Raw genomic sequence first — 18634 nt, forward strand, 5'->3', positions numbered from 1 at the left:
AGCAGCGCGGGATCTCTGGCTGCCTGTTGTGGAGCACGCCCAGGTCTCGTGTTGCTTTCTAGCCAGGGAGTGTTGCAATCTGATACTCGGAGGTAATCAGAAGTTCTGCATAGGCTCAGAAGAGCCATTCTTCAGCACTTTTTATGGAGATAGATAGGCTGTAATTAACAGTCTGTGGAAGCAGCCTGCTTGGAGAAAAAGAAAAAAACTTGCCGGAGAATCTTAATTTTAACCATTGACTCAAAGAATAATCAAAGGGAGGGAAGTACTGACTTTGATGGCTTTCTGCAGATTAAGATAACTTCGGTCTCCCAGGGAAACCTTATCTGGTAGCAGGAAGAGGGCACATCCCAGCTTCCCAGGCATTGCTGCTAGACATGTGCAGGACAGTGAGATTGGGAGGCCGACTAGACCTAATATAATTTCAGTGTAGATACACACAGAGCATATTTTGAATTTAGTCCCAGAGCACTATTCAAAATAGAAGATATTTTCCATGTTAAGAGTGTTCAGGAAGAAATTTATGGGTTTTGGCCCGTGCTGGAAATAGGATGAACAAAACGAAGCAGTCTTGCGCGTTGTGGGGTGTGTGGAGTGTGGAATTTCCCTCCTGCTCCACTGTTAGCACTTGCAAATGAACTGCTGAAGCAAACCAAATGCTCCTTCGGATGCAGGTAGGCCCAGAGGGGCTGGTGGCTGGCGCAGGTGTTCTGTGTCATCCAGCAGCTCCCGTTCTTGGCCTTCTTCCCTAATCGCTAACACGAGAGCACAAACACTGTCGGAGATGTTTAGCTTTTCTCATTTGTTTTGTGGAAGTGCCAGGCTGTGTTTCATCCCAAAGGACACACAGCAGCAGCGAATGCGACCTGCGGAGGCCAGGAGGACCTCTTGCTGCCACCGATGCACGTGTGGCCAGCGGAAGCACCTGCTGCCTGGCACTATGAGGGAGCTGTCTCGTTAGACCCTTAGTGGGATCTTGATTACCCTGACGGCCGTTGCATGCTGCGGTGCAATGAAGAAAATCATTTTTCACCTTCCTTGCATGTGGACAATTGATGCTGAAACACAAATCAGAGCGATTGGCTTCACGCTAACGCTGGGCTGGCTCTGGGCAAAGCCTGGGAGCTGCTGGGACCCTAGGGGCTGTTGGTGCCCGTGGCTGTCCCTCTGGGCATGCCTGTTTTCTAGCTCCGGAGTTGCACAGTCTTCTTCCAGGACTTTATCCATCATACTCCCTTTTTTTAATAAAAAGGTGGTGTAAACGTCAGCTCCCTAGATACCTGCAGCCACCTGCGGCTTTACTACACTGCTTGGTCTGGCTGCTGCTGCTTTGGGTTGAGAAAAACGAGGGGCAGAAGGATGCTTTCAGCTTCTAGCTGTTCTTGTATTTTTGTTGAGCAGCGAGTCTGAATATTCTTGCTATAATGTCTAGATAGATGTTAAAGAAACGTATTGTGATTTATGTCCTCCTCATAGTTACAGATAAGATCTAAATGGCCTCGTTAGAGCACCATTTAGCTATAGAGCCAGGATTTAAGTTGTGTTAATTCCAGCTGTTGGGCCAAAAACTCAAGAAGTGCTAGCATAGTGTAAATATTTAATAGACTATTGCCATTTAAAAGATTAACAGCTCTCCAGCAACTCTTGGGCTGGGCGGAGCTGGGTTGCAGTTCTCTGGTTTCTATCAAGGCGATGAATTTTAGCACTGAACTCCCTGGAAGGCTGATCTAAACCTCTTAGTCATACTCCGTGGAGTAGGCTTGGCTCTGTGCAAGTTACTTGTGCTGCAGTCCCCTGTCGCAGCCTTGCTTTTGACTAGGTCATCCCCAAACGAGGACAATTCAGCTGAATTTGCCTCTTTCTGTACAAACACCTGGCGAAAAGCAGCACTGGGAGAACAGGAAGCTGCTGCAGCAGGAATTAGCCCACTGACTCTTTATACTCCTGTGGTTTCTAGGAAGACGACGAGAAGATAATTCAGGAGATTCAGAAAGAGGCTGAAGAGGAACAAAGGAAGAAGAACGGAGGTAAGTCACAGTCTTTATCTGCGCTTTGATAGCAGACTGAGGGTGTTATGAGGGCATAGAGTTCCCAGCTCTGGTTTTGGTGGCTTCTTCCCACAGCCTGGCTGCTTGCGAGCTTTTCTGCGCATTGCTGCGCGGCACCAAACACCGCCAAAATCTTGCTCCAGAGGTGTGCAAGCCACCACCCTGCTCCTGCTGGCAGCCTCTCTAGCTTTAAAGGGCTGCTGCTTGCAGGCTGTAGCTGGGACCATGGGGACACAGGAGGCTTGTGGGTGCGGTGATGTCTCCTCTCCGCTCGGCAAAGCAGCTGACCAGGCAGTACGACCGCGGACCAGGCTTAGTGGGTTTTGTTTGTAGGATGACTGCTTCTTTTCCTTCCTCCCTCTGCAGAGAACAGCTTCAAGCGGATCGGCCCTCCCGTGGAAAAGCCCATGGAGAAAATCCAGAGAATCGAAGTCATCCCCAGACCTGTTCCTCAGAACCTCCATCAACCCCGGATGCCTCCGTACCCCTTCGTGCACCCCCCCTTCCCTCTCCCTCCCGTCCGTCCCATGTACAATAACATCCCCCTCAACATAGGCCCCATCCCTGCCCCCTACGTGCCCCCGCTGCCTAACATGAGGGTGAACTACGATTTTCCCCAGATCAATGTTCAGCTGGAGCACAACTTGCCTATGCACTTTGGCCCTCAGCCTCGACACCGGTTCTGACCTGGTTCAAATGGCATTTGGCATAGAGTCACTGCAGGGCAAAGCCACCCCGGTAACGTCACCCCCTCCTGCTTCAGCCCCCTGGGTTAGCCAGCTGCAAGGGGGGCTGCTGTGACTCGCGTGTCCCCGCACTACACCCCTGGCCGTGGCTTTTCCGGACTTTTTGCAATTCAACATTTCAGCCTGTGCTGCAACAGGGCTCGGTGCTGCATTTCCAAGGATCTCTTCCTACGTCGAGAGTCCATGTTTTTTTGTTGTTTGTTTGTTTGTTTGTTTGGCAAGGTCTGTTCAGACAGCTGTTGGGAGGGAAAGTGAGACTTGCGGAGCACAGGGATGCAAGCGTTCCTCGGGAGCTTTCCAAAAATCCGACCTTCCTGCTGGCCAGAGCAGCTGCAACAAGCCTGAGTCTTGGGGGAAGGAAGGAGAGACTTGGCACCTGAGTAAGACCTTCAGGATCAAGGTAACAGAACTCGGCTGCCCTAGCCCAAGGCAGGGTTTCCCATGTTCTCCAGCAGCCCTGTAATCTGCTAACGCCTCCCAGCAGAAATAAATTGTTCAAACCCAAGTAGACTTAGTGTGTTTAGCATTTCTCGCTCTGCGAGAGGAGTGAGGAGGTGCGGCAGCCATCTCGTTGCTCAGATCTCGTAGGCAGCCCCAGAGCCGTGTTCTGTCTCAGGGCTTTACGAGATAGCAGGAGACTCTGGTACCCCAATCTTTGGGAGCTGAGCTTGCCCCCTTCCAAGGGCTCAGGTGTTTTTCGCCAGAGGGAAGCTGCCTCTCAGCTTCCCAAACATGGCCTTGGCTTTGCTGTTATCCAGGCACCCCAAATGCCCATCTGCTCCTGGCAGCGGGCGTCGGGCACCCGGGGGAAGCGCTCGGAGCCGAAGCCACATCCCTCCTCTCAAAGGCTGCTGGGGCAGATACGTGGTTTGGTGCACAGGCAGCGGTGTGTGCTGTTGTGCAGAACGAGGGCGTACCCGTGTAGGCCTGCAGGCAGGCGGCGGCGAGCCCGGAGCCCCCCTTAGCCAAAATCCCTGCAAGCCCGCAGGCAGCAGCCTCGTGCTGTCGGGAGCTGGCTGCTTCTGAAACACTTAACTCCCGAAAACTTGTATTGCAGTTTAATTGGCTTCAGAAGTGCGTGCTAGAAGGCAAACATGAGCATCGCTGGGCTTAGGAGGCGAGGATTTAGGGGAAGCAGAGCTGTGCGAGGAGCAGGGGTTGGAATTGCTGCCTGAGCTTGTCAGTGGGGTGTGTGAGGAGTGTTGGTGCAAAGCCCTTTCCCCAGACCTTTGCTATGCTGTCTGGGACAGACCCCTGTAAAAAATGTTCGGAGGGAGAAAGCCTCCTACCAGAAGTTCTGGGCTTGTTTATGGTTTTGTTTTGTTTTTTACCAGTCCGGTTGCGCAGTTGTTCCTGGGTTTTGATCCGTGCTGCATCCTGCTCCTTCCTGCTGAGAGCCAGCTCAGTGCAGTTCCCTGCTGGTTTCCTCCCGCTGTGTTTTAGCATCCAGGTGTCTTTTGGCTGTGTTTTTTTTTCAGGTAAAACTCCCTATCTCTGCCTCTTGACTCCTGTCAAGCCTTCCCTTGCTTGCAGCACTCCGTACCTGCTCCTGGCACAACGTCTCCTCGGGCACACGGTGCTGTGCTGGCAGTGGGAAGCTCCCCGAGAGAGGCCTGGGACAGCAGCTCCAGGTGGCAGGAGATGCCTTCCCCACCAGCTGGGGGGCTCTTGCCCCTGGGAGGGTTTCACAGCGGGCACTTCCCTGCCTTTTGGAGCTGAACCGGCAATTTCCCTGCTTTCAGGTGTTTCCTATGGTTTGAAATGCGTCCTACGAAGTGTGCGTGTTCCTCAGTGCCATGTTCTCTCTAGCATTAACAACCAAGTGGTATTCACTTGCTTCTATCTTTTTTTAAAAAATTTTTCTCTCTTAATTTATTTCTGGAGGTAGCCATGGGGTTGTGGTGGCTTCCCCGCTGTTGCTTAGCAGGATTTTAGCCAAGTTTAAATCCTGCCTTGCACCAAACGCTTCCTGCAGCAGCCAGGAGAGCAGCGGTGCCGTGCTGGATTTCCGGAGGGGTGGCGGGGCTCTGGCTGCCCTTCACAGCACCATCAGGCGCCCAGAGAATCGACCCCGTTCAGACGAAGCGCGGGTGGCTTCCCGTTGCGGAAAGGGAACCTTGTTTTTTCAGCAGCTGAGATCTTGTTGGCTTGGGGGCTGCCTTAGGTGAGGCTTGCGGCCTTGGTGAAGCGCGTGCTGTTCCCTGGCAGGCTTGCAGTCATCCTGCAGCAGAACGAGTGGGCCAGGCAGCAGAGGTCGGGGGCAGCCGGGCCGCCTTCCCCGCTGTCATTTATTCCCCCGGTTAGGGCTCAGCGCTGACCCCCAGCACCCCTGGGAGCTGGGCACCCTGGGGACACCTCCCTGGGGACGTGGCAGCTGGCGGTGCTGCCCTGGAGCGATGGTCAGGCTGCTGGCAGAGAGGCAGGCAGGAAGGGAAGGCCGGTCCCCCGCAGAACCACGAGCTGTTTTGCGTCCGAGAGGAGAAACCGGTGCTGGGGAGGGGCCTGGTGGTGTGTGGGTACTTCTCCCACCGAGAAAACACCCAGATCACTGAAACTGCATCCACAGCCAAAACGTGCGGCTGCTCCTTCCCTCCAACCCGCGCGGCTTCCAGCAGTTGGGGTTTCGGATAGCGTTTGGGGCTGTTGTTGGTTTTTACTTTAAAAACAAAATTTAAAAACAAAAAAAACTTGTTGCACAACCCACAGAAATCCCCTTTCCAGGCCCTTCAGTTCTGCGTCCCGTTTCCCCCCCGGCCCTGCAGCCCCTGCCATGCGCTGTTCCTCGGGGCGGCGGGGAGGTCGCTGTGCCCAGGTTGCTCCTCTCCAGGTACTTGTTATGGTTAATTGCAGTGTCCCGTTTTACTTGCCTTAAAGGTGGAGAGAGAAACTTAGTATTTGCACTTAGCAAAACGTTATATTAAAAGAAAGAAACCCTGTAAAGATGTGCATGTTCTGCAACTTTGTATAACGATAGCTGAAAATGAATAGGTGGTTTATTAAAAAAATAAAATAAAATATTTTTCTTTACCTTCCGGTAGTAAACCATTCTAATATTCTGTGTGTACAAAGTTTCCTGTATTATATTGTAATTTGAATTTTTGTAAATAAATTTGTGCACTCTGGCTTTCACCTCCATGCTTTGGTTGCAGCGGGAGCCTCGTCCCCGCCGTGGGGCGCTGGGGACGGCGGCCGGTGGGGGCAGGACCCCGGTGCCGGGTCTCAGCCTGCGGGGCCGAGCAGCGGGGGGGTGTTGCAAGGCAGAACCCCCTGCCCCTCCTGCGGGAGCCTCTGATGCCTTCCAAACGCTGCCGAGAGGAGCCGGACGGAACAGAAAATGGTTTCCAGTCGCTCCTGTAAATGGAAACCAGGAGGTGTGAGCGGCGCTGCGCCAGGCTTCGGGGACTTCCCCCTTGCAGGAGCGGTGGTGGAGGCAGGCTCCGGGGCTCCGGCTTCCTTTGGCTCAGCAGCGAAAGGAAAGGAAACGGCTGCGGGCAGCTCAGGGACGGGGGGAGACCAGCGGGGGCCCTGGGGGCTCCGTGTAGCGAGGGGTCCCGAAATGGGACCGGGGCAGCACAGCGGTGCCTGCTGTGCAGGAAGGGTTCAGTCCCGCTTTGTCGTGGAGGGGGAGGTGAACCGAAGTTAAATTTGGGTTAAAAGCCCTGTTTCCAGGGGGTCGGCAGCCCCCCCCCCCCACCAGGCAGCAGGGCAGTAGGAAAGGGGCCAGGAGGGAGGTGCTGGGCGCCCGTGGCGTGGCCGGGAAGCTGAGCGAGCAGAGATGCTCAGCGCTTCCTGCACAGCCGCCTTTTTTTCCCCCCTGTTTATAGCAGCGGACTGACATCCTTCCTTTGTTCGGCCCTCGCTGCCCTGCTCCAGTGCTTGTTCAAAGCTCAGGGTCCCTGCTGGGCTGTGTTTCAGCCCCGAGCTTTGCTTCTAGCAAACCAACTTTACCTGTAAACGCTGAGCAAGCGTCCGCACGTGCTGCGTTTGCATCGCCCCGTGGCCGGGCTGGGGGCACGTCCTGGTGCCCTGGCTCATCTGACTGCACGCACTGTTTGGGCTGGGCTGCAAATGATTTTTGCATTTTTTGCTTTTTCCTTTTTTTTTTTTTCCTCTTTATTTTTTCCTTTTTCCCCCCCTTCCCCGTATCACCAAGCAGGGCAGCAGCTTTGCCCCCCAGGATGGTCACAGGAGGGGTGGTTGCAGGAGCATCCCCCCGACCCGCGCGTAGCTCGTGAGCATCCCGAGGACACACGTGGGCTTGGGGGCTGGGGCCTGCCCCGGGCATCTTGAAACGTGACCTGGGCTCTGGCCAGCTTTGCTTTTAAGCCCGCTTGCTGGAAACAAGTCGTCTTCCCACCACACCACCCACGCCATTTAGAGCCAGCTCGATCTTTGGGGCGCTCTTTGGCCGGCCCCCAAACGCTCTCAAGCCTCTGTGCATCGAGTGCCCCAGATCGCTGTCCCCAAGCCCGGCCACCGCTGCAGCCCCCCGACAGACCACGCACCACTGCTCGTGTCCGAATGCAGGTTCTTTTTTATTCATTTTTCTCCATTTGAAGCTAGTTTTCTTTTAAGTTATACAAATGGCACTTACAAAAAAATAATAATAATTAAAAAAAAAAAAAAAAAGAACGAACCCCAAACTTAAATTTCAGAGTGAGATGTTTTCGGAGAGTCACGACACCCGAGGAGAGGAGACGGGGGGGGGAGATGTCAACCTAGCGTCACACGGGAGAAGCCGGAGCGGGAGGGACACGGATTGAACTGCGACTGGGGCCGGGGAGGAGGGGGGACGGCGGGTGTGAAGGCCAGCAAAAAGTGTGTGCCGAGTCACAGGGTCGCTCGGGGCTTCATCAAGACACTTGGTTCCTTCGAGAGGCACCTTCGGCCCCGGGCGGGCGCGTTTTCCAGGGCGCCTGGCTGGGAGCCGAGGTAGGGCCCCGGCGGGGACCCCGTGGCGGCGAGGGACCCGTCTGCGAGCCGTCGCCTCGCCGGGGACGGGTCGGTCGCTCTCCGAGCTGAGAGTTTAGCACCAAGCTCCCGCGGAGGCTGTCCCGAGGACAGCGGCATGGCTTTAAGGCTGGCGAGCCCCAAGCTTGCGGCAGGCACCGGCCTCGTCTTGGCACAGCGGTGACGCCGTGAGCACCCTTGGCGTGGGGCAAGGGGCGCGGGGAAAAGGCTCCGTGGTGTGGGGAGCGGCCACCCGAAGGATAAAAGCGCCTTTCAACACCCTCGAGGACACTTCAGCATCACCCGTCACGAACGCTCGCATCGTTACACGCTAATGCAGACCTAGTACAGACAACAGCTGGTAACACAGTGCCATGGAGAGCATATATAAATAGATACTAACAAAAATACTGTTTTGGTCATTATTTTTTTTTTTTCTTTTCTGCTTCCAGTAAGGACGAGATGGCATGCTGGCGAAGCCGAGGTGCCCCGCGGGCTGGTGGACCGGGAGCTGCCCCTCCTCGGGGGCGCTTCCTAAATCAGCGGTGGGCATCCAGGGATGCGCTTCGCTGTTCCAGTATTTGTATGAGGAAAAAAAAAAAAAAGAAGAAGAAAAAAAAAAAAGAAAAGAAAAAAAAAGTACTGAGCAAATATCACTGTGCAAAGTTTGCTAAGGAACTTTTCTATTCTGTAAACTGAAATCTGCAGCTCTTGCCTCCAGCCGGCGCCCGGGGGAGGCTGTGCCCGTTGGAGGGGCACGCGGCCCCGCACGCTGATGGGGACGGGGGGGCCGGTGCTGGAGCCCCCCGGTGCGGGTTTGCTCCGTGTGTCCCCACCCCGACCTCCGTCCCCTCCTGGGCACCGCAGCTCCTTTGGCACCAGGTCACCGCGAGGGGCAGGGACAACCCAAGGAAGAGGAGGAAGAGGAGGAAGAAGAGCGCAGGGTGGCAGCGAGATGAATTACCGGGGCTTTCCAGACGGGATCACCCCAAAATCGATTCCAGGTGTGCCACCTGCACAGCCGGGGAGGGGATCAGCTTGCTGGCCCTACTGCAGCACGTAAGGTCACCTCTCGTGCCTCAGCTGGGGACAGGACAGCGGAGGGGTCTCCGCTGGCTTGGATCGGACGGGGACCATGGGGACCCTGGCAGCGCAGGGCGAGGTGGCACCGGCACTGCTATGGAGAGGAGAGCACGGAGGTGACCTTATTCCCTTTTTTTTTTTTTTTTTTTTCCAGTTGCAGAGAGGAAAGTAAACTACTGAGGTGATGCTCGGGGCCGGGACGGGGTACGGCAGCCTCCGAGCTGAGCGAGGCCGGGGCGAGGAAGGGCCCTCGGCAACCCTCCAGGTGCAGGCAGCAGCACCGCGCACTGCCGGGTGACTTATCCAGTTCTCACGGGGATGAAGGGGGGGGGGGACCCACCTCCGACACAAGGCGCTGGGCTCTACGGCGGGAGGGGAGGGCAAGCCAGTCTGAAAATCCTTTTACAGAGAGGAGAAATTCAAAACAAAACAAAACCGAACCAAAAAAAAAAAAAGAAATAAAAGAAAAAAAGACAGGGGAAAGGAAAGTTGGCAATGGGAGGTACGCTAAAGTGCATTAATATTCCCAGAGGGTGGAGGCGTCAATGGCGTCGGCGGATGCCTTGAGGACCCCGGCATGGTCGCCCTTCAGGTATTTGCCATTGATTTTGATGGCCACTTTGTTATAGTCGCAGAACTCAAAAAAGAAGTCCACGGGCGTGTCGCTGCTGCTGGTGACGGACGACTCGCTCCCCACCATCCAGTACTTCCCGGTGGCATCTGTGGGCAGAGGGGACCCCGTGAGCTGCCACCGCCGTGGGGACCCGGCCCCGACACCCCCCCAGGCGGCGATGACCAGGGGATGGGGACGTGCACGGAGCCCCCGGCCCGAATCCACGGCCTCACCTTTGATGTTGTAGGCTCCGTCGTTGAACTCCAGCTGGAAGACGTCGTAGGAGGAGCGGTTGGAGTCCAGGGTGCCGGTCACCTTCCGGCAGCCGATGAAGCCGTGCTCGCCGCGCAGGACGATGATGGGCCTGTTGATCAGCTTCATCACGAAGTGCTCCGTCTCGCCTGCGCCGGAGGGGAGAGCAGCGCGAGGCCATGGGGACACGGAGCCTGGTCCCCGGGAGGGCACCCAGCGGCGAGGAGGGCGCACGTGCCCCCGCTATTTCTCACCCACCCCAAGCATCACGGGGGTGAGGTGCCAAGCTTGGGGACACCCCTGACCCCATCCACGCTGCCGTCCCAGCCCGGGGCTGGGGTCCCCGCGGGGTCCCTTACCCGCTGTCTCCATGGAGGCCGCCAGCTGCCCGTTCTTCTTGGCCGTCACGTACTTGCCGTTGGCGGCTTTCAGGGTGATGCGCTTGTCGCACCACTCGATGTCGAAATAGCAGCTCGCATTCCTGGGGGGGCACAGCGCGTGGTCAGGGGGACGTGCCAGATCGGGGACCCCCCCAAAAACACCACCCCCCGTGAGTTCAGAAGCAGGGTGTCCTGATCCAGCTGGGTTTTTTGCAGGACGAGGGAAGCTGCAGCATCCGCCCGGGTTAAGCCCTCCGTCCCTGGCTGTCCCCGGGGACCGGGAGCTGAAGGCACTTTGGGGCCTTTCCGCCCAGCTCTCGGCTGGCTCCAGCAGCCGGCTCTAAGTGCAGGGTAAGCATTTTGGCTGCCCCAGCCTGCCGGGAAGGATGACGTGGCCCAAGGGACTTCCCGAGCACCGCGGGGGCGAGCCCAGGCTCAGCCCCGGCTCTCCAGGGAATTCGCTGGGGAACATTTTGGGGCGAGCCCCTCGGAAACGCGAGCGGGTCCCCAAAGCGGCCGGGGGCGCGAGGCGGGGACTCACTTTGTGGAGGCGGTGGACTGGATGCCCCCGTTGGAGGTGAGGGTCCAGTACTTGCCCGTGTAGGTCCTGAAGGCGCATTTCTTGGTGTCCTTGTTGATCTCCAGCTGGTAGGTCTCCTGGTCGCCCTCCTCGTCTTGGTTGGCCGAGAGGTCCATCCCTGCGGGACGGAGACGGAGGTCAGGGGGTGCCGGGGGGGGAGGATGTCACAGGGACCCCAACCCATGGAGACCCAGCTGCTGGGGCCATGACCAGCTCCTGCTTCAATTTGGCGACGCCTGAATCCCTCACACGTGGCCTCCCCTGTGACATTTGGGGTTCAAACCCAGGTTTCCGTTTGGGTGCTCAAGGAGAGGGCCAGAACCCAGCGCTGCAGCCTGCGTGGAGCCAGCCCCAGCCCCAGCTCAGGGCTCTTGGGCTCCAGCACAGCAAAACGAAGACAGTTTTGGGTATTTTCACATGCAAAAGGGCTGTAGGTTGTTTTTTTTGTTTGTTATTTGTTTTCCAGGAGGTGAGAGATGGGTTATTATTCAAGCCCTTAGCCGAGGCCGCTGTGCCACCGATGAGCTCCCTGCTCACCTCTGTGGCCACAACCCGGCAGCCGGTGGCTGCCCCCATCCCGGGCACCATTTTTGGACAGTTTCGGACATTTTGGAGCTTACAGTGCCACGCGGTGGGGTTTCCCCCAGGCCAGGGACCCCACTCACCCCAGCCCTGCCGCGCTGGATGTGGCCTGCCCCGTGGCCACCGGGTGTGGTGCCAGGGCCACCGCTGGCCCCCGGCCACAAGCACATCTGCCCGCAGGCGCTCAGCCCAACAAACCTGCTTAGTCAGGGCTGCCGGGGCCAAATGCTGGGAGGCAGAGCTCTCCAGCTTGGCGGGTTTTTTGCCTAAAAATACTTTTGGGATGGGAGTCACAAGCCGTAGCTTGGAGCCGAAGCGGAGCAGCCGAGCTGGCCGGGTTGGGTTTCGGGGAGGAAGCTGGATGCGGCCCCTTCCCCGGGAGTCCTGCTGGCTGCACGGGCTGGGCTGAGCTTTTCCGAGCTGAAAATATCCCCTCCTCTGCTCTGCTTCATGCGTGCTATGGGCTCGAGGCCCATCGCGCACCCAGTCCCTGAAGGCACGCACGGTGCCGGTGCCAGCTCCCGGCACGCAGGGCGGCCCACAGGGTGCTGGAGGAGGAGGCACCGCCTCTGTAGGGGCACCCCAGCACCAGCCGGCTCTCGGCCTTTGAAGTGGAAATGCCTTCCCCCGAAGCTGTGTCAGACACGGCTACCTGGTGGCCTCCTATCGCTGGATCTGCATCTCCAAACCCTCCGCGCAGGGCCCCGCCAGACGGGCAGGATCTGCTGCTGCCGGAGCAGCCGGGCTTTGCATATCAGCCTCCCACCCCCCTTCTAAAGGGATCAGGCTTTGAAGGCTTTTCTTTGTAGTCCCTAATCTTATCTCCCGTGCCCAAGCTGTCCTGTCACCTCCACAATGCTGCCCATTTGCGCCACCTTCTCCCCATCCAGGGGTCCCCCGGCACCTCCCCAGGGCTCTGCTGGCTCCCAGGGCTCCATCCCAGAAAAATGGGGGGGCCAAGCGTGGGGCAGAGCTCGGGGCCGGCTCAACCATCACGGTGCCGCCAGCAGCCCCGCTCCCGGCCCCATCCCCGTGTGCCGAACCCTGCCTGGTGCCACGGGGCCGGGTTTTTGCTCCCGGGGAGGAGCGGGACGCAGCGTGGCAGCCCCGCGCCGCACGGCGGAGGGGGAACATTTGGTTTTGATTTTGCTCTCCCGCTGGGAAAGCAGCGCCAAGCCCAGCTGCTTGCAGCCCCACGCTGGCTCTGCTGAGAGTCGTGTAACCGACAGCCGAGTGCCGGCCAAGAAAGCCTTTGTGAGCAGAGGCTGAGCCCTGCCCGGGCGAGCCCAGCGCCTCCCGGCACGGCACGAGCCCTGCTTCAGCCTCGGCAGGCGCTGCAGCGCCCAGTCCCCGATGGGACGCTGGGGACAGGGACAGCTCACCCCGCCAGCTGCGTGCCCAAGCCCCTTGGGGTGACGGCGTTCCCTCCACGCCACATTTCTTTGTGAGCTCCTCGGCCTGCAGACGCAGCACGGAGCCTGGGAGATGCTGCGCAGCACCACGGACGGGCCAGGGTTGGAGCAGGCGGGTGCCACGCCATTGCCCCCGGCACGGCGAGCCCCGCGCTCCCACCTGGAGCAGGGATTTTCGGGGGGGTTTTGCTTTATCCGGTGCCAGGCGGGGGAAGCGGCTGCGCCTCGCGGGGGCCTGCCGGCGAGGGGGGGGGTCTCCCACCGCCCCCAGCCCGACAGCGGCGCGGGGTTGGGTTACGCCGAGTCAGCAGAAAGGAATGCAATTATGGGGAGGCTTCAAAGGGCTGTAACTGAGCCCGAGCTGAAGGTTTGGGGGTCAGGGCTGGAGAAACGCGGGGAGGAGCTGGGAGATGGCGGGATGCCGGCCTTGTCGCCCCCGTCGTGTCCCCCCTGTCCTCCTCCCAGCCCGGCCACGTGTCCCCCCGCTTTCTGCAGCCCAGGGCGCCCGCGCCGCCCTCCCGCAGCGCCCGGCCGCGGTGGCTGCTGCAGGCAGGCTTTAATTAACGCTCCTGGTAAAGTCAGTCTGGAGCCAGCGCGCCTCTCCCTGACCTTGCCAAGGCTGCTAATTACAGCTGGAGGCAGGGGGGGGCCGAGCACGGGGCCGGAGGGCGGCGCTTCGGGGGGGGGCGAGAGGCGCGCTGGTCCCCCCAAAAAATCCCTGCGTGGGTGCCCTGCAGCTTGGGAGAAAACCAAGGGGTTGCCGCGGGGTCCTGAGCGCATCCGCCCAGGGATGGGGCGGAGGCTGGAGGTGAGCGTGGGTGCAGGAGCAGGAGCGCATCGCATCCATCGGGTCCTTGTGCCCAGCCCCCATCCGGGCATCTCCTTCGGGCGGGCTTACGCTACCCCAGGAAGGCAAACCAAGCCGGTTTTTGTCTAGGAAAAACAGCCCGGAGAGCTCACAGGGCTGCCCGAGCGCCCCGGGGTGCAGCTCTGCAACAGGTCACGGGCAGGGGTGGAACCCAGACCCCCCCCCCCAAATCCTCCCCTACGTTCATCCTCTTCCTCCACAGCATCCCCCAGCCCCAACACACCACTCGGTGCCCCCAGCTGAGACCCTGCCACCGTGACCCACGTGTCCCCAGCTCCAGCCAGGAGCTGCTCCTCATCTCAACCTGCTTTGTGCCTGCAGCGGGGGGGCAGCCCCTCCTCGCCCCCCCTGCCCATCCTGCGTGCTGGGGGGGGGCTCCCCCTGCCTCCTGGACCCCCCCCCTCCCCAGAAACGCCTCGCTTCCCAGCACCTCGCGCCCTCTCCCCCCTCCCCGGCCCAGGCGCAGCTCCCGGGGCAGGGGGGGCTGGCAGGGGCGCAGCGAGCCCTCGGGGACCCTCCTAGCCACAAAGGGCCTTTTGTTGCCGCAGCCGGGGCTGGGCCGCAGCCATTCAGCAGGGGAAGGAAGCTGCTCGCTGCTCACAAACACCCCGGCTCCTTTTTAAGGTGCAGCGGGGCTCAGGACCCCCAGGGGCACAATTTTTGCATCAGTTGTGGCGCCGGGAGCCGCGGGGCCGCCCCCAGCCCCAAGCACCCACCTCATGGGGGGGGTCACAGCGTCCCCAGCACCCCACACATGGGGGACAGTGACACCGGCCATCCCGAGGATGAGGCTCCAAGCCAAGCTGAGCACCACCGAGGCGCAGCGAGCAGGATGCAGCCGCATTCCCCATGCCCCATCCTGCTGCCGGGGGAAGGGACAGACGGACACCGTTTGCCCGTGTCCCCCAGGGCGACCAGGGCTTGAAGGGGGAAAAGAAATGCCTGCAAGCGCTTCCTTGGCCAGGTGTTTTGGTGGCTGCCTGCCCATTACCCCTGGGACCTTTTCCGACGGGAGGGCAGGGGCAGCCCGGCGGAAACCCAAAAGGGACCCGAGCCAGGCGGCGCCGCTCCCAGCGCCACGCAGGATGAGCTCCCTCCGCTTCCGCAGGGAACGCGGGCGCTTGGGTGGCTGCAGCCCCCCCCCCCCCCACTCCCCGTTCCCCCCTTGTGCCCCCTCCCCGCTTTATTTCTCTCGGAGAGGGCCCGTGCACAGCGGGGAGACCCCTGTTGCCGGGGAGATTTGGCTCCCCCCCTCTCCGCAGCACACAAAGCCGGGCGGCTTGGCGAGCGCAGCCCCCTCTCCACGTCCCCCAGCCCTGCACCTCGCCCCACATCTGGTTTTCCCATCTCCGGTGACAAAGGGCTGCAGCAACCCTTCCCCCACAGTGCTGCGGCAGCTTCGCGCCGCCATCGCCATCATCGCCATCCTCCTCCTCCTCCTCCTCCTCCTCCTCCCCGAGCCCCTGCGCCCGGGCACGGCTGCCCGTCTCCTCTGCAGCAATCTCTTTCTTTCAGGGAGCCGCTTGGCAGCGCAGGATTTATTCTCCGAGAGGAGAAAGGCTGCAAGGTCGCTGCCCGCGCGCAGATAAGGGTTAAGCTGCAACCTTGAAATATATAAATAATTAAAAAAATAAATTAAAAAAAATTCCCCCGGTGCTTTTTCGCCCAGGCTGTGCCGCGGCAAGGCATGCTCGCACCGATCCCGCGCCCGGCGTGCGCCGGCCTGACTTGGCACGCCGGCGACGTGCCCCGCGGCTCCCACGCTGCGGCTGCTCCAGCGTCTCCCTGCCTGCCGTGGGCTCGTTTTTTTGGGGCCCGGTGCTTCTCTGCATGCGCCCCAAAGCCCCTCTCCGAGCCCCAAAGGTGGGATTCGGTCCCGCCACCCACCCGCCCGGCGCGGGTCCGGCCGCGCTTTGTGCTCGACGGTGGCCTCGTGCCCGGGGAGCGGCGGCGCGCGGCCGCCCGGATCGGGGCACGCGGTGGCTTCGCCCGCAGGACGTGGGGACGGGGGAGAGCGGCGGTGGCAGCATCACGGCTGCCTTTGTGCCGGCTCCATGTAGGTCACGTCCGCCCCGTGCCGCCGAGAGATTCGGCGAAGCCATTTTATGGATTGCTGCCAGCGCCGGGGGGGTGGTGGCACCCACCCCCCCCCCCCCCCAATTTATCAGGGGAGCACTGCCCCACGCGGGGGGCACCGCAGCCCCCCAGGGCCCCTTGCGTGGCCCAGAGATGCTCGGGGAGGCGGGGGGGGGGGGGTTGGGAAGGGCTTTGTTGGTGAACAATGAGCTCCGGAGGAAAGGAGGCGGTGGATGGCTGCTCTGCCTCCTCCCCGGCAATGGAAGACCCCAGGAACCCCCCCCCGATCCCCTCTGCCCCCCAGGCAGCCCCTCACTGTGTGTCCCATCCCCCCCCCCCCCCCAGGGCACCCCAAGGAGGCGACGCTGCAGGGATGGGGGTGCAGGGGGAGGGAGAGGGATGTGGGAGGGGGCTGGGGCAGGATGTGGGGGGGCGGGGGGAGGGACCCCAGGGAGCCATGGTGGGGGTGCCGTGGGGAGATGGGGGCTTCAGGGAGGCGTGCGTGGGGCTCAAGGAGGGGGGAGAGCCCCTCACGTGGCGATGGCGGAGGGCTGCAGGGAGCACCCTGCGGGGTCGCTGCTGCCCCAAGGCGGGGGGGTCACCATGCTGGGAGGGGGTGCAGGGGGGGCACCACGGGGGCAGCGATGCCCCAGGGCTGTGGGGGTGCTGAGGAGGAACGATGCTGCGGGGGGGACGCAGGGAGCGGGGTCACGGGGCCGTGCCCATGGGGGCGACAACTCCCGAGGGATGCAGGGGGTGGCGAGGAGACGGTGCCGGAGGGCTGGGGGCTGCGGGCGATGCCGAGAGCACCGCGGGGGCGCATCGCCCCACGTCCCCATCCCTCCGTCTCCATGTCCCCATCCCTCTCCGTGTCCCCATCCCTCACCTTGCCGGGTGGAGACGTTGCGGTCGTTCCCAGCGCGCAGCACGACCTGCGGGCAGCTCTGCTCCAGGGCGAAGAGCTCATCCTTCCCCACCTTGCTGCTCTTGCCAGCCTTCAGGGTGCCGCTGGGCCCCGACGGGGCGAGGTAGCGTCCCTCGCCGTCGCGGAAAGCCACCTTGCCGCAGCGGAACTCCAGCGTGAAGGCGGTGCCGGGCTCGGCGGCGGGGACGAGGCGGCCGTCGCAGCGGAGCAGGCGGTGGTCGCAGCTCTGCAGGCTGTAGCGCTGCTCCACGAAGAGCAGGGTGATGAGCGCGTCCACGCCCCACGGCACGTCGCGGTCCACGGCCAGCTCGTCGCGGCGAGGCCCCAGGTGGGCGTAGCGCTTGCGGGCCAGGCTGTAGAGGTTGGCCTGCGGGTGCATGGCCAAGTGGACGCTCCACTTCTCGGCCGCCGAGACGGCGGGGGCGAAGCACGACAGGCGGTCCTCGGTGCCGCCGAAGAAGCGGCGGTGCGGCTCGGACTGCAGCGACCAGCGCCCGTCGCCGTGGGCCACCACGAGGAAGCGGCAGTCGGGGCCCGGCTCCTCGCTGTCGCAGCTCACCCGGCCGTCCTTGTCGGCCGCCAGGTAGCGGCCCAGGTGGCTCTTGAGGAGCACGGCGCTGGAGTCCTCGCCGTCCTGCTCCAGCGTCCAGATCTGCTTCTTCTTCATGCTGGCGGCCGAGGCGTTCACCTTGAAGCCGAAGGCCTCGGCCGTCAGGTACTTGTTGCTGCAGTTGATCAGCCCGAACTGGATCTGCACCGGCTCCGCCGTCCCGTTCGCCGTCATCCTGCTGCTGCTGCTGCCGCCGCCGCTGCCGCCCCAACGCAGCCTTTTATACGGCCCCGACGCAGCCTTTTATACGGCCCCGCCGCCTTTTATACGGCCCCGCCGCCGCAGCGCCGCCCCCGGCCCCTCCGAGCCCCCGCCCCCCCCCCGTGCAGCCCCCTCCTGCCTCGCAGGGACCCCCCCCTCTCGTTGCAGGAGCCCCCCCCCCCAAAAAAAAATTGCACGCTCCCTCCTTGCCCAGCGAGAGCCTCCTCGTGCTGCGGGACCGCCCCCCCCCGCTGCAGAAACACCCCCCCTGCGTGGCAAAGCCCACCCCGCGCTGCAGGAACCCCTCGGCATTGCAAGACCCCCCCCCCATTTCAACACTCCTCCGTCCTGCAGTGCCCCCCCCATAATGCAAGACCCTCTCAGCGTTGCAAGACCCCCTTGGCTCTGCGAGACCCCTCCTCCCAAAGCAAGACCCCCCCCCCCTTGAAAGGCAGGATCAAACCCACACTGCACGGCACCCCCCCCCCCCGCATGGCAGGACCCCCCCCCCCCCAGCATTGCAAGACCTCAGTGTGTTGCAAGACCCCCCCGCATTATAAGACAAGGCTCCCCCTTGAATTGCAAGACCCCATCCCCTTGCAAGACTCATCCTACATTGCCAGAGACCCCTCCCCAATTATGTGCCCCCCCCCCCCCGTTGGCCGTGCTGCAGGGCTGAAGGACAGCAGGGAGAAAGGGGGGGCAGTGCTGTGGCCCCCAACCCCACCCCAGCCATCTGAATGCCCCGTGCCAGGCACCCAGGGCTGGGGGAACCCCAATTTCCCCCCACCCCCCCGCAGAGCCGCTGTGGGCAGGGGGTGGCAGAGGGCTGGGGAGGGGACTCGGTGGGTGTCCGAGTGCTGATGTGGCCCCAAATCCGTGCTGAATCCCACACAGGGACGTGGCAAAGCAGGGGGACCCCATGGGGGGGGGTCCCTGTGTGTGCACGGGGCCGTGTTTGGGGGGCACGGTGGGGAGCGGGGTGGCAGCAGTGCTGCGGGACAGAAAATCGGGGGAAAACGGAGGGATGTGGGTGTTTTCCGGCCGGATCAGGGAGCTGAACCGGGCTGGAGCGGGACAAGGAGCCGCTGGCACAATCCCCAGGAATGACTGCATCCACCCCCACCTCCCCAGGCCCCCAGGCTGCGCTGGTTTTGCACTGGGCGTACTGGTTCCAGCGGCTCCCCCGCCTGCGGGCTGCACCCAGCCGCCCGCCCTGCCCGGGGGCTGCTGGCACAACCCCCCTGGGGCAGAGCTGGAGCCGGGATCGGTGCAAAGGGGGTTTGGTTCCCATCCAGTCTGCTTGTC

General features: G+C 61.5%; 2 protein-coding genes across 4 annotated transcripts in view; one reads left to right on the top strand and one right to left on the bottom strand.

The window, feature by feature from the left end:
- The window catches only part of RNF216 (ring finger protein 216), a 77045-nt gene extending 71129 nt beyond the window's left edge, over nt 1-5916 (top strand). For all 3 annotated transcript variants that reach the window (XM_066977900.1, XM_066977901.1, XM_013174888.3), the window contains exons 16-17: nt 1958-2027; nt 2415-5916. In XM_066977900.1, the coding sequence (XP_066834001.1) occupies nt 1958-2027; nt 2415-2734 (390 nt within the window). In that variant the 3' untranslated portion in view covers nt 2735-5916. The remainder of the gene's footprint in view (nt 1-1957; nt 2028-2414) is intronic.
- Nucleotides 5917-7310: 1394 nt separating this feature from the next.
- FSCN1 (fascin actin-bundling protein 1) lies at nt 7311-17350 on the bottom strand. Its single transcript, XM_013175018.3, has 5 exons — nt 16477-17350; nt 10614-10770; nt 10052-10173; nt 9674-9841; nt 7311-9547 (listed from the first exon to the last, which is right to left on the bottom strand). Exons 1-5 carry the CDS (start codon nt 17297-17299, stop codon nt 9345-9347), a joined length of 1473 nt encoding a protein of 490 aa, XP_013030472.2. The 5' UTR covers nt 17300-17350; the 3' UTR covers nt 7311-9344.
- Between the last annotated feature and the right edge of the window lie 1284 nt (nt 17351-18634).

This window comes from Anser cygnoides, chromosome 15, assembly GCF_040182565.1.
Source record: "Anser cygnoides isolate HZ-2024a breed goose chromosome 15, Taihu_goose_T2T_genome, whole genome shotgun sequence".
In the NCBI taxonomy this organism is placed as follows: Eukaryota; Metazoa; Chordata; class Aves; order Anseriformes; family Anatidae; genus Anser; species Anser cygnoides.

Excerpts from the sequence above, each read along its gene's own strand:
- FSCN1 (XM_013175018.3), bottom strand. The coding sequence starts at position 17,299 with ATGACGGCGAACGGGACGGCGGAGCCGGTGCAGATCCAGTTCGGGCTG. Across the intron at positions 10,174-10,613 it reads CAGTCCACCGCCTCCACAAA|GAATGCGAGCTGCTATTTCG; the intron begins GTGAGTCCCCGC and ends GTGCCCCCCCAG. Across the intron at positions 9,842-10,051 it reads GGCCTCCATGGAGACAGCGG|GCGAGACGGAGCACTTCGTG; the intron begins GTAAGGGACCCC and ends CCTCCGGCGCAG.